Source organism: Vipera ursinii (genome assembly GCF_947247035.1).
Source record: "Vipera ursinii genome assembly, chromosome: 7".
Taxonomy (NCBI): Eukaryota; Metazoa; Chordata; class Lepidosauria; order Squamata; family Viperidae; genus Vipera; species Vipera ursinii.
In genome coordinates, this window is record NC_139521.1 from 53,603,101 (window position 1) to 53,619,307 (window position 16,207).

At 35.9% G+C, this 16,207-nt stretch overlaps 1 protein-coding gene across 1 annotated transcript in view; it reads right to left on the reverse strand.

The window, feature by feature from the left end:
- ANK2 (ankyrin 2) overlaps positions 1-16,207 on the reverse strand; it is a 334,365-nt gene that overhangs the window by 75,191 nt on the left and 242,967 nt on the right. The window contains exons 17-24 of the mRNA XM_083367958.1: positions 16,071-16,169; positions 15,105-15,302; positions 14,142-14,240; positions 13,949-14,047; positions 10,637-10,735; positions 9,452-9,550; positions 8,007-8,079; positions 2,350-2,494 (exon numbers count right to left, since the gene is read on the reverse strand). Coding sequence (XP_083224084.1) covers positions 2,350-2,494; positions 8,007-8,079; positions 9,452-9,550; positions 10,637-10,735; positions 13,949-14,047; positions 14,142-14,240; positions 15,105-15,302; positions 16,071-16,169 — 911 coding nt within the window. The remainder of the gene's footprint in view (positions 1-2,349; positions 2,495-8,006; positions 8,080-9,451; positions 9,551-10,636; positions 10,736-13,948; positions 14,048-14,141; positions 14,241-15,104; positions 15,303-16,070; positions 16,170-16,207) is intronic.

Here is a 16,207-nt window from a genome sequence, read left to right on the forward strand (position 1 = left end):
GTTGTTTTCCAAATTTGCTGGCAAACTGAGTGTAGCACTTCTACTGCATCATCTTTTAAAATTTTGAATAGCTCAGCTGGAATACTGTTGGTCAGTTTTTTTAAGGCCCACTTCACTTCACATTCTAGGATGTCTCACTTGAGGTCAGTGACCACCTCATCGTGGTTATCAGGGACGTTAAGCTCATTCTTGTATAGTTCTTCTGTGTAATTTTGCCACCTCTTCTTAATCTCTTCTGCCTCTGTTAGGTCCCTGCCATTTTGGTCCTTTATCATGCCCATTTTTGCATGAAATGTTCCCTTCATCTCTCCAATTTTCTTGAAGAGATCTCTGGTCCTCCCTATTCTATTGTTTTCTTCTATTTCTTTGCACTGTTCATTTAAGAAGGCATTCTTATATCTTCTAGCTATTCTCTGGAATTCTGCATTCAATTGGGTGTACCTTTCTTTTTCTTCCTTGCCTTTCGCTTCCCTCCTTTCCTCAGCTATTTGCAAAGCTTCCTCAGACAGCCATTTTGCTTTCTTGCATTTCTTTTTCTTTGGGATGGTTTTAGTTGCTACCTGTTGTACAATGTTGCGAACCTCCGTCCATAGATCTTCAGGCACTCTTGTCTTATCAGATCTAATTCCTTAAACCTATTTGTCACCTCTACTGTATATTCAACAGGGATATGATTTAATTCATACCTGAGTGGCCTAGTGCTTTTCCCTACTTTCTTCAGTTTAAGCCTAAATTTTGCAACAAAAAGTCATGGTCTGAGCCACAGTCAGCTCCTGGTCTTGTTTTTACTGACTCTATAGAGCTTCTCCATCTTTGGCTGCAGAGCACATAGTCAATCTGATTTCTGTGTTGACCATCTGGTGATGTCCATGTGTAGAGCCGTCTCTTGGGTTGTTGGAAAAGAGTGTTTGCTATGACCATCGTATTCTCTTGACAAAATTCTATCAGCCTGTGCCCTGCTTCATTTTGTACTCCAAGGCCAAACTTGCCTGTTATTCCAGTTATCTTTTGGCTTCCTACTTTAGCATTCCAATCCCCCATGATGATAAGGACATCATTTTTTGGTGTTAGTTCTATAAGGTGCTGTAGGGCTTCAGTTTCATTCTCTTCAGCACCGGTGGTTGGGGCGTAGACTTGGACTACTGTGATATTGAATGGTTTACCTTGGATTCGAATTGAGATCATTCTGTCATTTTGGGGATTGTATCCCAGTATTGCTTTTCCTACTCTTTTACTGACTATGAAGGCTACTCCATTTCTTCTGAAGGATTCTTGCCCGCAGTAGTATACCTAATGGTCATCTGAATTAAATTCACCCATTCCTGTCCATTTTAGTTTGATGATTGCTAAGATGTCGATGTTCAGTCTTGTCATCTCTTGTTTGACCACGTCCAGCTTGCCTTGATTCATGGATCTTACATTCCAGGTTCCTATGGAGAAAAAATCTTTACAGCATCGGACTTTCCTTTCACCATTAGATACATCCACAGCTGAGCGTCCTTTCGGCTTTGGGCCAGTCGCTTCATTCTTTCTGGTGCTACAAGTACTAGCCCTCTTCTCTTCCCCAGTAGCATATTGGACACCTTCCGACCTGAGGGTCTAATCTTCCAGTGTCATATCTTTTTGCCTTTTGGTACTGTCCATAGTGTTTTCATGGCAAAGATACTGGAGTGGGTTGCCATTTCCTTCTCCAGTGGATCATGTTTTGTCAGAACTCTGCTATGACCTGTCCGTCTTGGGTGGCCCTGCACGGCATAGCTCATAGCTTCATTGAATTACGCAAGCCCCTTTGCCACGACAAGGCAGTAATCCATGAAGGGGTAAGGAATCTACTGACACACAAAGAAGAAAGTAGTCTGTTTTTATACTGTGTGATTGCAGAGTTCTGAAAGTTCTGTGTGATTGCAGAGTTCTGAAATTAAAATCCCTAAATACCTTAAAAAATCTGTATTTAACTATGTGTTTCTAATGCAAAAGATAAATACCTTTTTTGAATTTATAATGCAAGAACTGCATTACTCATTCTGTTCCTTAGTTGTTTCTTTTGTTCTATGGTGAAAAATGCTCTTTTATAACCCAATATTTAAAATCAGAGCTCTTGGAAGCTTATAAAGGAAGAAACTGACATTTCCAATTGTTACTGCTAACTTCTTTTCCAGCAGTGTTTATTTTTCTCCTTAATGAAGCATGTTTAGGTTAAATCTCTCCTGAATACTTTTTCCTAATGCCTTTTAAGAAATAAAAGAGATCTATTTCATCCGTAGTAGTCATCTGCATTTTGAACAGCTGCTCAGAAAAAAAGAATACAGATGCAGTAGGAAATTTCCTACATTATTCATAAAGTGGTACCTGTCAGAGCGGCCTCCTTCCAGGCTGTATCTCAGGTAGTTCATGCCATCTAAGAACTGACTGCTAGGTAAGGAATCATCACCAAGTTCCTTCAGATCTTCAGGTCTCAGATATTCTCCCCCATCTCCTGTCATTGTGTCATCACCTTCATTCAATACACAAATTCCCAAAACCAGTTAGCAATAGAATTATTTTAGCATTTGAATGAGACATATATACAACAGACATGGTTACTGTCATCCTTGAAGCACAGCAAGCACAAAGAATTAATACATCTTAAGGAAACACTAGTCAGTTTCATAGGATTAAATTAATATAAGCTTTCTAAAAAAATCACATGCAATCATTTGTCTTGTGTCAGGTTAAATAGTATTGGCAGAACTAATTTCATGAGTTTTACTTCATTTGTTCAACTTGGTGGGATTCTGGAAGAATTTCTGAGTATGTTCAATATAAGAAAACAGATATGTCTCTATAAATCTATAAATCAAAAATGATATAATAATGACTGAAATATGCATATAGTGTTATAATGCCATATTTCAATTATTATTTGTCACACCATTTTTTTGTCATCTTGATGGAACTTTATGTTTTGGCTCCTTCTCTTAAAATCTGGTTTTTAGGAAGACATTTGTTGTACAGAAAATGTAAATCTTAATCTGTAAACCAGCAGCTAACAACAATGTAATAAGTGCCACAATAATAAACTCTTAATTGACTTTGTATTATCTGTTTTAATAGTGGTTTTCCAAGATCACAGGATGTACTCTTTCCCATGGCTTGCTATCTAATTATTTAAATTGAAATGCCAGATATTGTTCCTGAAATTATGAAGACCATCATGTGTATAACTGCACTGTGGCTTCTTCCATAGAGAAATAGCCTGAGTTCTGTGAAATATTTTCATAGTTCCTAGCAGTGTAATAGATATATATTGTCTTCCAAATCCAAGTCTGAAAGCTTGGAATTCAAAACCTCTGGTCTCGGTGACCAATCCTGCAACATTAACCTGGGACACGTATATTTGCCTTCATTGATCAGATATATACTACATGCATTTACTGGGAAATTAAAATAGTCTCACTGACAATTCATCAATCTTCATGGTTTGATGTGATAATCATATTATCTTCTTGCCCATCAAGCAACTGGTGTTAATTAACAGCTAAATAGGGCATTATCTTCAAGACAGTGACGAGATTTCTATATTGGAAATATTACAAAAAGCAGTAGCTCTGGATTTGGGTATTTGCTTTCACTCATTTTACAGTGTTGTTCTTCATATAAAGTTTGTAACCATAGTTACTAATCAGCTAAAAGTTCTGAAAAATATTACCCTGCTGCTTTAAAGAGTCATGTTGTCTGGCTAAAGACTCAAAGAATTAGGAGTTAAGTAATTGCAGATGAAAATCATATCTTGTTAGTCATATATAACTCTGAAAGCACATCAGGAAACTAGGAAATTAAAAGCATGAACATCTGCTTTCACTTCATGACGAAAACTGAGACTGTCAAGGGCCACAGCCTACAAATGTCCATGTGGATATTTTGAAAAGCAATAAATTTAGGAATTGTCTATATTAAATAAATACATTGCATATTCTAATATTTTGCATGTGATAACTCTAGAATTTTTTAGAAAGCTATTTTACTGAAAATCTCAATAGTATGATTAGTTACCTGCTTTAATGCCAAATCTATCAAATCAAAAGTCTCCAGGAGCTACACAATCCTAACACTGCATTAAATTCCTTCCATTTCTCTGCCCTTTCAACTTTCTAACACAGTGTTTGGGCAATCTTTTCAGCATAGGCCTCAGCATTTTTGATCAAAAAACATGGTGGACGTGATCATAGGATCAAAACTCTACCCCTTTTTTATATGCATGAGTAGGACCGTATTGGTTGGAAACATGTGGAAGAGGCCTTCATCCTGCAGTGGATAGACAATGGCTAAAATGATGATGATATATGATATACATCAAAAGAGGGTAATGTTTCACTTTCACAACTGCCATCATGAGGGCTTTTTTTACCCCTCCCCTTTCTTTGGGATGATTTATTTCTTAGATCTGAAGTCTGTATGCTGTGCTCAGCGATGGATAGAAGACATAGAGAGAGTTGATGAAAACATCCATATTCCATTAGTCTCTTACAAATCATTATCGTTAGAAGGGTGGAAGAGATCTTTTCAAATACAGCTAATTTACCATTTTCTACTGCATGGGAATATATGCACGTATTGCACATATATCTAATATATGTATATATCTACCCTGCATATGAATATATTGCATAGAAATAGAGAATAGCATTGCTGCTTAGGAACCGCAGTCTTTTCTTCTTCCCTTCATGCTGCCTTCCACAGCTATTTCTGCTGATATTTAAAACTGGTTCTTCAGATAGCTCAAGCCTTGAGAGTATATAGAGCCACTCTGAGTGATTCTATGATCAATCATAGAAACCTCTCAGAGGACCTGCTAAGAGAGAAAGTATCAGAATTGAGCAGTTGTATGCCAGCCTTTTGGAGAATGCCTTATTACGTGATTGCCTCACTGCAGCTACTACAGTAGCTGTTAACTAACTCACATGCTCTGTGTGATTCTGATAGAAGCCACATTTTAGAGGAAGAAGAAATAAAAATACATATGGACAGCAACTGCAATGAGAGGGCTTCTATAGAAAATTCCAAAAAGAACCTGCACCTCTGACGGTCCTTGTCTAAATTGCTACCTTGCAACAACAGAAACAAATCTAAAACAATTATTAATTACCTTTGATAATATTTATTTTGGCTTTTCAAATCATACATTATGCACCTAGGTATCTACAGGTAGTCCTGATTTAGCAAGCACAATTGGGATGAACAACTTTGTCAGTAAGCGAAACAGATGCTAAGTGAAACTGCAACTTGGCTGATGATATTATTTCAGCTTTCCCTTTCTTTACAGACTGCAAATGTCATAAATACAGGCATTGGCCACAAAGTTACTTTTTCATCACTGTTGTAATAGCAAAGTCACTAAATGAGGCTGTTGCTAAGCAAGGACTACTTGTAGTCCATCACCAGGTACAAAGTTTCTAATGAAAACGTAGGAATTCAAGGACTAAAGGAACAATATTTCTTTTTGGAAAATATTTCTTTTAAGAATATATAATATTTCTGCTTTTGTAAAAAAAAAGTGGTAGTCAAATTCTTTTTATTATTTGAGTTCAGACATATAATGACTAGGGAGCAACCCCCAAAGATTATCAGTTAAAATCAAAAGCCTATCATTTTATTTTATAATATAGTTGGTTCAGTTGAATACTCTTCAACACATTGTGTGTGGTGTGCATGGTTCCACCTCATGTTACATGATAAAGTCTTGTAACTTCCATTCATCTCAATACAAATGGAACACATTGTACAATTAAACAATGATAAAGTAGGGTTTCCAATCCTAACATTTTATACTGATGTTCAAGCAATCATGATTAGGAACTCACTGCAGATGCCCTTACTCAATAATGTGCAGCCAGAGAAATTATGGACACTATTTGTAGATACTACTCTCTCTGTTCCTTACTTGTAGCAGCATTCTGTATTTATAATGACATCTTATAGCAGGGGTGTCAAACTGCCGGCCCATGGGCCGGTTGCATCATATAGAGGCTGCGGCCACCCCAGCCCCAGAAAGGCAAAAAAAAGTTGTGATGCATTGCGACACGTCATGTGACGTGGAGAGTTTGACACCCGTGCCTTATAGAATTTAAGAATGCATATCATGTTTAGAATAAATAAAAAGATAAAATGTTTTTGCTATGTATGAACAGATGCTCAATCGTTAAATCCACCAAGTAACTGAAATATGTTGATGCAAATTATACATAGAAAGCTGTGTTTTGCATATTATACAGTAGCGTATGTGCTACGTATTGCAGAACAGTGTAAAGCAGGGGTGTCAAACTGGTGGCCCATGGGCCGAATGTGTCACGCACAGGCCATGCCCACCCCAGCTCTGCAAAGATAAACGCCACAATACGCCATGTGATGCAATCAACTTTGACACCGTGGTGAAAAGCATAGCGAATAAGGTGACTTGTAACATTCCTACTTTGAATATGACATCATTTATTAAGTCACCTTTCTTCTCAGTCTTATTCTCATAACTTCATCCTTCTATATTAATCAGATTAATAATGCTGAACTGCTTAAAAATCCTGATATGTAAAAAAATGTTATGTTGTATCATTTTGTTTTAAATTAGTGACATGAAATTATAGGAATATTACACTTCTAATTAACATTGTAAGATAGGCACATTCCCAAGACAATAATCAAATTCATATTAGTAATGTTTTAAACTATTTCCCTCCATTTGGAGAACAGAGGGTGGGACAAATTGTAAACATGCACAAATGCACAATCAAATTTAATGCCTAATCAGTGTTAGATGGTCAAATGTATTTTTAAACAAGGAAATCATTGAAGCTAGATTAAAAATATTTTCTTTGTACTCCAACAGTTGTTTCCACAGTACCTGCATCACTAAAGGCTTCCTCATCAGTGGAATGGTCATAATCAGAATGTTTTAAAGCTGCATAATACATACATTAATTTTAGGGGAAAATTGTTTACAAAGGAACATATAAGGATCAATTATACCAAAGTTGTATTTATAGATAATCCTCATTTAGTGACTACAATTGCTTCCAGCGACTCAGTCATTAAGCAAAGCAATTGTTAAATGAAATTACTTGTCCACACTACACTTACGACTTTACTTCAGCAATCAAAAGCTGAAATTGTCAGATCTTGTCAGTTTTAGGCAGCAGCTGCAAGCAGAAGTTTCTAACCAACTAATTAAGGTCACTGAAGTGAGTTTGTTACTTGCAGTTAGCACATTTAGGGATGTGGCGCACTGCTGAGAAAAGCAGCTCAGGAACAGGATAGTGCAACACATCAGGGACAGGACAACACTGTGATACAATACTGACTGTAATGGTGAACACATGACTGAAAAACAGATGCTGTGAAGGTCTTAAATGCAGGCATTGGTCATAAAGTTTCACTGGCATTACTGTCATAATTGCAAAGAGTTGTGTTTGAGACAGTCAATAAATGAGGAAGACCTGTGATATGTTTCATTTAAAAATCATGCCATACATAAGGAACAACAATATGCGTATGCTTGCATGTAGGTAGTTTACACCAAAGAAGATGGCATTGGGATGGTTGATTTCCCCATCATTGATAATTGTTAGTCCATCTTAATCAGTATTGTCTTCATTTCCCAATTTTACATGCCATAGTCCAGGAACATCTGAAACAATGGCAATTGGCTTCCAAATGGCAACAAAAAATTGTGTAGGTACATAAAAGTGGTAGAGCTTTGCTTGCCTCATTTTGTTGACACTTTAAAGCCAATTATTGTCACTATGGATGCTAGTACTATGGCCCAGCCTATTCAAATCACAGATATTTTACTTTATCAGAAACAAGTCTATAGCTAAATATATATTTTAGTAAGCATGGTACGTTTTTCAATTTATATTTCTATTTTCAGTAAGATATAACTACTTTAACTTTTTTATAACTTTAGCAACTACCCATGATGAAAGCAATATGTTTTATAAATAGATACATTAACAAGTGGTTCATAATGAACTCACCTTCCTCATCAGAAACATCCAAAATTTCAGTCATAGTCTCAGGTACATTGAGCTTGTGCTTCTCTGTGACAGTCTGTAATAAGACAAAAAAGAAAAAGAAATAATTTCTTTCTCTGTCTGTCTGTCTGCATGATTACAGAAAGGAAGATTGTATTTAAATTCTATTCCCTCTCCCCCCCCCCCCTCTCTCTCTCTCTCTCTCTCTCTCTCTCTCTCTCTCTCTTAATTGGTGAGATGCCTGATTTTCTGCCAAAGCATAAAGCCACACCCAAAAGACATTCAAGTTGGCAGTAGATTTGTTCAATTATGACATTTTCCTGTCAACAGTAAATTCTTTTCCTAAACAGCAACTTTTTGGACATCACCTTAAGAATTGCTTGAAACTGCTTTATTTTTTAAAAAAAAAAGTTATAGAGCAAGATATTTTTATTAAAAATGTTTTCACTCCCATTTGAATACCTATTCCCTAAGATAATTTTAAATACAATGTTAAAGATATTTGTGAACCTTAACAGTCTGTTCTACTTAAAATTGTTTTTCCTTTACATTTTTCTGCTTCTCTATAAATATCAACAGTCATGTTACTGCCAAGCAAATGGATCTTGTTTGCATCTATTGTTAAAAGGACTAAAAGCTTAGTTTTGGGGAATTATTTGTAAATAGTAGGCTTCAGTGCGCTCCACTGTATAAGCTTGACAGGTAGAGAACCAAATAATTTCAATATTTTAAAATACTAACAATTATAAGACGAAGAACATTCCTGCTTTCAACCCATGCATTTCTGCCTCTAATTCCTTGTTTCTATCAAAGTGACTATTGTTTGTAAGCCTGATATCCAATAAATCCGAACTCACTTTCATGTAAGTATGAAAATAATCTTACTAACAACAAATATAATGTGGGAAATGGCAATCAAAACTTTAAGAGGGATATAGAATTACCTCTTAATTAATAAATAAAATATTCAAAGTAAGCAATGAATGAACCACCTGAAAATAGATTTAAAGTATGATTTAATTGGATCTGTATTGCCTTCCTAGTTACAAAATATTTATTCACTTCTTTTTTGCAATATGAAAATGTTTCAATAATCAGAGATACAGAAACTGCAGATTCCTATATTGACTGGCCATAGAACACTTCTTCTAAATATCAGAAAGAACAGATAATGAAAGGTGGCCCAAATAACTAAATCTGAAATGCAATGCACAATTGACAAGAAATTTAACTGGAAATGTTTGGAGTTCTGCAGAAAAGGCATACATTCAAATAACACTCTGGGGTATGTTTAATTACATTTATGAATATGCTTAATACTTCTCCATACGGATATGCCAATAAGTATTGAATTACACTGGACATAATTAATTTATCCTTTTTTAAAAAAAAGACTTCAAATAAGTAAAACCAGAATAAAATAATGGAAAAACGTCTGCTGTACTCACAGTTGTAGTGGTGATTACTTCCTCTGTTACAACCTTTAACGTATCTACCACTGAAATGTATCCTAGACGCTTAGCAATTGCTAAGGCAGTGTTGCCATTCTGAATGAAGAGAGAAGGAAAAGTAATACTGTGATATGAACCAATGAGATCACACCCAGAACTAAATGAACCAACACTTCCATCCAAAATAAGTCATTCACTATGGAAAAACCCTTTGCAACTTTGCTCAGACTATAGCAGCAATTGCCATGGTAACATAAACTCAGAACATCTGTTATACTGTATTTTTTTAAAAAAATGCACACTTTTAATAATTTAACCCACAGCTTTCTGTATCATATTAGATTTTTTAAATTTGCTACATGTATTCCTGTAAAATTTTGACAATGCTTTTATTTGGCAGTGATTTTGATAATAGTATTAATATATCCCAGATACAGCAGGAATTTAAGAAGTTCCAACTCAGTAATATTAGATCAAATACTGACATGGTGCAGCTGATACACACCCCAAAAAAAGAAGAATCAGTATACTTTAAACATGTTTACATACATTCTTTCATTAAAAAAAACAAATACACACTATTCAGATTCTAAAGTGGGTTTTTAACCTTAGGAAAAAGAAGAACTTTGGATTTAATTGCCAATGTAATAAGTTAATATAGAAGTGATAACTATTGTTCCTATCTATATTGTTTCAGTATCACAATATTATACAATCAAATCAGAATTCCTGTAAGTAATTCTCTAGGAATTCAACATTGTAAAGGTATAGATATATTTCATTAACATTTATAGAATGATCAGGTAAAACAAACCAATCAGAACTGGTTCTGTTGCAGTGATAAAAATATGTCTATGTGATAACATTATTTTTTCACTATTACCATTGCACTGTGTTATGTTTTTCAGCAGCCTCATGTTTAATCATAAGCATATATGTGCAATGATATCCATTCTATAGTTTAAAGTCTTCATGAATACAATACATACCATTTTTCTTATTAAATTATTAATTATAATTTCTCTTTAGCTGACTTGTGCATCTTACTACAGGTTCTCCAAGTAGTTACATTCGTTCATCTACTCCCAGCTGACTAAACCAATTTACTTTCTAAGACATTTTGGAGCTCAAAACTTAAAACAAATCATTGCGACTCTATCATTAAGTATCCTACAATCTTACCGCAGTGACTGCATTTGGTTTGGCCCCATGTTGAAGAAGAACATTGATGATGTGAGTATGGCCTTGCTGAGCAGCTTGGTGCAGAGGGGTGTATCCATTCTGAAATCAGTGGTAGTTAGCACGTTTTAGAATATAAGGGGACGAAAATCCTATAGTAGATTTATTTTAATATTCTCCCGATTTTACAAAAGTATTAATCACAGTGATGTCAGCTGTTTTCATCAGGCAGCAAACATCAATAACCAATCATATGGATTTTTCATGTAGCATTAAGGATAGAAGGTAGGCTGACACCTACCAAATTAAGGTTAAGGTTAAAAAATTAAGGTTAAAAAAGAGAATAAGATAAAAAAAAGACATTAGATTCCCATTAAATATGATTGTGTTGGTGTTCTGTAGAATTATAAACCATAACCCTTTTATTTGAGTCTAGGTAACTGTCCCTTCAAGTTGCTGATGTTTTATTTGGAGTGGGGGAGTGGAGATAGGAAAACTAAAGCAAGCATTTATATGTTTTGCTCCGTATTACACGTATTCCACATACCTACAGCCCTGCAATTCTCACAGCATTTTAGTCTTAAGCCTGCCACCAATATCCCTGTTAAATTCTCACTATACTGTAGTAACATCATTGAATTTACAGTATTCTAAATATTGAATATTTATTCTAATAATGAAGATGATTCAGATGAGCAAATGGGGAAGTGGCAAAGATAATTTTGTGGCAGCACATATTTTGGAGCAAATTAAACTAAAAAAGCCATTTTTTAAATTCTAGTTTTCTTATGCATATAGCCAAGTATTCCCTCCTGGACTGTTTCTCAACTCATGAAGCAACCAGATTTACATAATACAGAGGTAAAATATTAACCATAAATAACAAGAAAGTGAAATTTTGTGATTTTTGTGATTCTTGTACATTTTAAAATTAATTACTTAAAACTAATTAAATTATATCTACATATATTTATCTACAGTATATTTTTTACAATCATACAGTTGTTTTCCCAATTTTTTCTTGTAAATCTTTTCAAGAAGGCTTATCTTTTAAGGGTTCAGCACCTTAAACTGGTATGGAAAATTCAGAAATAAACACATATTTCCATAGAAGCAGCTCTACCAATGCTACAGTCCAGCATTTTATTTCTCACAATGATAACCCTGAGGTACTTACAAACCTTTCCTATGGTTATTCTCCTATAGCTAATATTTAAAAGCATGCTATTCCCAACCCAGAAGTAAACCTCAGTTAAGAACGATACTCTTCAAATAGTATAATGGATTTATACTATCTCCTTTTAATCTATTACTATACTTCATAGTAATCAATTTCACAAATTAGTTATGCACTATGTTAGGGGTCCTCAACTCCCAGAGTGGATCGATACTGGCCCCCAGCCCAATGGGAAACAGGCCGTATAAATATTGGGCAAACACGCGAAGCTCCATTTGTGCAAGCTGGTATGCCAAGCCAGAAAGGTTGGGGATTGCCTGTACTATGTGAAAAGGCCTTTTTTGTCCATTTCAAATCGCCTGCAAATCAACATTTCAGATGACCCCTGGTCCTGATTTTTAGAGAAGGAGAAAATATTTTCTATACCCACTTTCTCTATACATTCAAACTTATATACACCTCAGTCACGTCGCCCCCAAACTTTCTTTTTCCAAGCTCAAAACATTCTAACCCTTTCTCATGCAGAAGATGTTCAAGGCCTCCGATTATTTTGGCTGGTCTTTTTAGCACTTTTTCCAGGTATGTTATAATCTTTTTCTATATGAAGCCGCTGGGTGAGCTCATTCATGGTTTCGGGGTGGGGTATCATCAGTATGCTGATGATACCCAGCTTTTTCTTTCCACCCCGAACCAACCCAGTGATGCCCTCAACGTGATGTCCTGTTGCCTGGAGGCGGTCCGGGTTTGGATGGGGAAGAACAGGCTCCAGCTCAACCCGGCCAAGACTGAGTGGCTGTGCATACCGGCATCTCAGACTAACCAATCTTTTCCATCGTTAACTATGGGGGGAGAGGTGCTACCCCTCGTTGATAGGGCCCACAATTTGGGCATCCTCCTGGATTCACGGCTCAGTTTGGAAGATCATATAGGAGCCGTGGCCAGGGGGGCTTTTGCCCAGGTTCGCCTGGTGTGCCAGTTACGGCCCTATCTGAACCGAGTTGCCCTACGCACAGTCACCCATGTGCTCGTGACCTCCCGGCTAGACTACTGCAATGCTCTCTACATGGGGCTGCCCCTGAGGAACACTCGGAGGTGAAGTGAACGACGGTCGGGGGCAGTCCGGAGTTCCGTTGGCAGTTGATTCCATAGGGCAGGCGTGCCCACAGAGAACGCCCTCCCCCTGTGGATCGCCCGTTGGCAATCCTTGACCGGCGGTACCCTGAGGAGGCCCTCCCTGTGGGAGCGCACAATACGATGGGAAATTGATGCTGGCAGTAAGTGCTCCCTCAGATAATCCAGGTCCATTCCATTTAGGGCTTTATAGGTCATCACCAGCACCTTGAATCTCACCCGGAGGGCAACTGGAAGCCAATGCAGCTTGCGGAGAAGATGTGTTACATGGGAGTATCAGGAGACACCCATCACAACTCGCGTGGCTGCATTCTGCACCAGCTAAACCAGATAGCTCAAAGAGCCAGGTTTTTAGGTCCCAGAGAAATGAACGAAGGTATATAAACCGAATAAATAAATAATGGACTGAGATAAGGCCTCACCTTCTCCTGCGTGCACCTTGCTCTCTTCCTTGACATACTTTTTAATTTTTAAGTCAATTTATTAATATTTATTATTTTAACATTTTATCTTGTTAAGTTTGTATGGGTTGTAAGCTGACTAGAATCGCCCAAAGCTGAGGGCAGCATATAAGCTTAATTAATAAATAAATAGGAAAGTAGATTTTACAGCATGCACTAAGACTTTACACTTACCAATTTAAAATAATTATAACACTGTACCTTGGTTTATCATTCATAACACTTTTAATTTTAATTGAATATTTTTAGAATAGCTTTCCTCAGACTGATGCCAAAGGAATGCATTAGCACTGTCATTTACAAAAGTCCAAAATTTCAGAATTCCACGGCCACACTTATAATTATTGGCTATGCATTATTGTCTGTACATAATCCAATACATTATTAATGTTGCATTATTCACAGACTACTGCATTGAAAAATTGACTCCTTTCAAATATTGCAAATTTCTTGCGAAGATAATATTCAAAATTTCTTAAATACAAATTAACATCAATGTGCTTGTTTGTAATTGAAAATGGAAGGAAACAATTAACAAACATTTACCTTTGTCTTAGCATTGACATTAGCTCCTTGCTTCAGAAGGAAGTTCACCATCTTGATGTTTCCATAGTGACAAGCCACAATTAGTGGAGTGTAACCCAGCTAAATGAAAAGGACCCCCCAAAAGCGTAAGTAGAGAATGTGATAAGGCATTGGAAAGTTATTTTATTGTCTTGGAAGTTACTGTTTGTTATACCTTAGTCTGGGCATCTTTGTTTGCTCCATGCTTTATCAGCATATCAGCTACATTTACTTTATCTTCTTGAGCTGCTAAATGTAAAGATGTCAATCCGCTCTGAAAATTAACAACATAAGTATTTTAGTGATACAAATTAATAAAAGAAATTTATTTTACATTGCAATAATTAAAGTATTTTGACACCATTAAAGGTATCCCTTTGTTGCCACAAAATATCTCTGAATATAACCTGAGTAATAAGAGTCAAAACTTGAATGCCACAAGTTGTGATCACACTGCCTCATGGAACTGAAAGCTAGCAAAGGCTGTAATTTAGTATGATATTCCTTAATATGTCATTTGAGAAGTATACCCAATGAAATTCAATTGACTTTACTTTCAAATAACTTCTAACAATTATCATTGTTAAAACTCTCCAGACTGTCAATTCATTCAGTGTCTTTCCAATTCTTGTTATATATTGGAAGAACACAAAGGTTGTAAATGTGAACAAGACAAGAGAGGGAGGGAGGAAATAAAACTTGGTATTATAGAATTCAACACCATGACCAGTGGCCTCATACACATGCTGGAGAAGAAAGGCAGAAAAAAATGAAATATTCTGCGAGCAAAAAAAAAAAATTCAATTTGGGGTGAAATTTTGCCATATCTCAACTTCAGCATGATGGAAACCTCAAAATGATGTAACATATTTAACTGCAATTTCCAATTAACACTTAAGCAGAGATCAGAGCCACCAGAAACCTCTGTGGTTATATTATCTACTGTTTATATTATCTACTATTATCTACAATTATATTATCTACTATTTTTAATATTTAATATTACCCAAATATATTATTACACATTTTCCTGTTTTTAATTCTCTAATATAAATTAATATTTTGTATTGATTTGTTGAACACATCATTTTCTAGATCACACTTCAAAAGTTCATTCTTAATAGAAGGAGGGCATTACCTTTGTGGCCACATGAATATTGGCTCCCTTCTCCAAAAGTAAGTTCACCATATCAGCATGACCTTCTTGAGAGGCCAAGTGAAGTGGAGTCACTCCTTGTTTGGTCAAAATATTGGTCTCTCCTCCATAGTTCAGTAGAGTTGTGGCTATCTGCATCTGATTCTTCTTAGCAGCAATGTGTAGAGGAGTATAGCCATTCTAAAACCAGTTGCCTTGCATTAATATAGGTTTTAATTTTCTTTTGTTTTATAATAAAATATCAATAAATTGCCTCTTTAGAGAATAGTCATTATTTTTTGTAGCTTTCACCTAAAGAATAATACTAGCCTTAGTTTCTTGCATGAAATCACAGTTGCAATCCAGGCAAAGCGTATATTGGCACTGATAGTTCAAATGACCAATCTTAATTATAGAACACATAACCTTTACTAAGAAGAGTTAAAACGCTTTCCTTTAAATGTATTATTCTTGATTAGAATTCATATAATTTTTTTAGAACTAAAGGTAAAAATAAAGCCTTCTTTAAGAACATATGTATGGACATATCCATACATTTTCTAGCAATAATATAGTTGTAGTTTGCCTTTTTTGCTTTTTTTCACTTCTCTAGCTAGCCTACTGTCCTAGTATTTCTTCATATTCTTCTGTGCTGGTATTAACCAAGCCTTCTGTGATCAGACAAGGTCAGCTTAATGGAAACAATACTACAAATACATCTCTAACAATCATTCATACTTGCCTTCCTTAAATGGATTCCTTCCAGACATATTGGATATGCAACAGCTAGGGTGAAAGATAGCTATGATCCTACTAGTCTGGAAGGTTCTAGTTTGTTTATTTTAGAAGTGTTTTTCACACTTCCCCAACATACAAACTTCGGCAGACAACACATCTTAAAGTTGCCAAGTTTGAAAAACGCTGTTTTAGAACAACCATAACAAATTTACAGTAGACGCTAAATCTCACCTTGGCAGTAGCATGAGGAGAAGACCCTTTCTCCAGTAACAGAAGTGCCACTTTCTGATTGTCATAGTGAGCAGCAACATGGAGGGGAGTGAGACCATTCTGGAAAGGGCGGTTTATGTTAAGGCATTAAGTGGTGG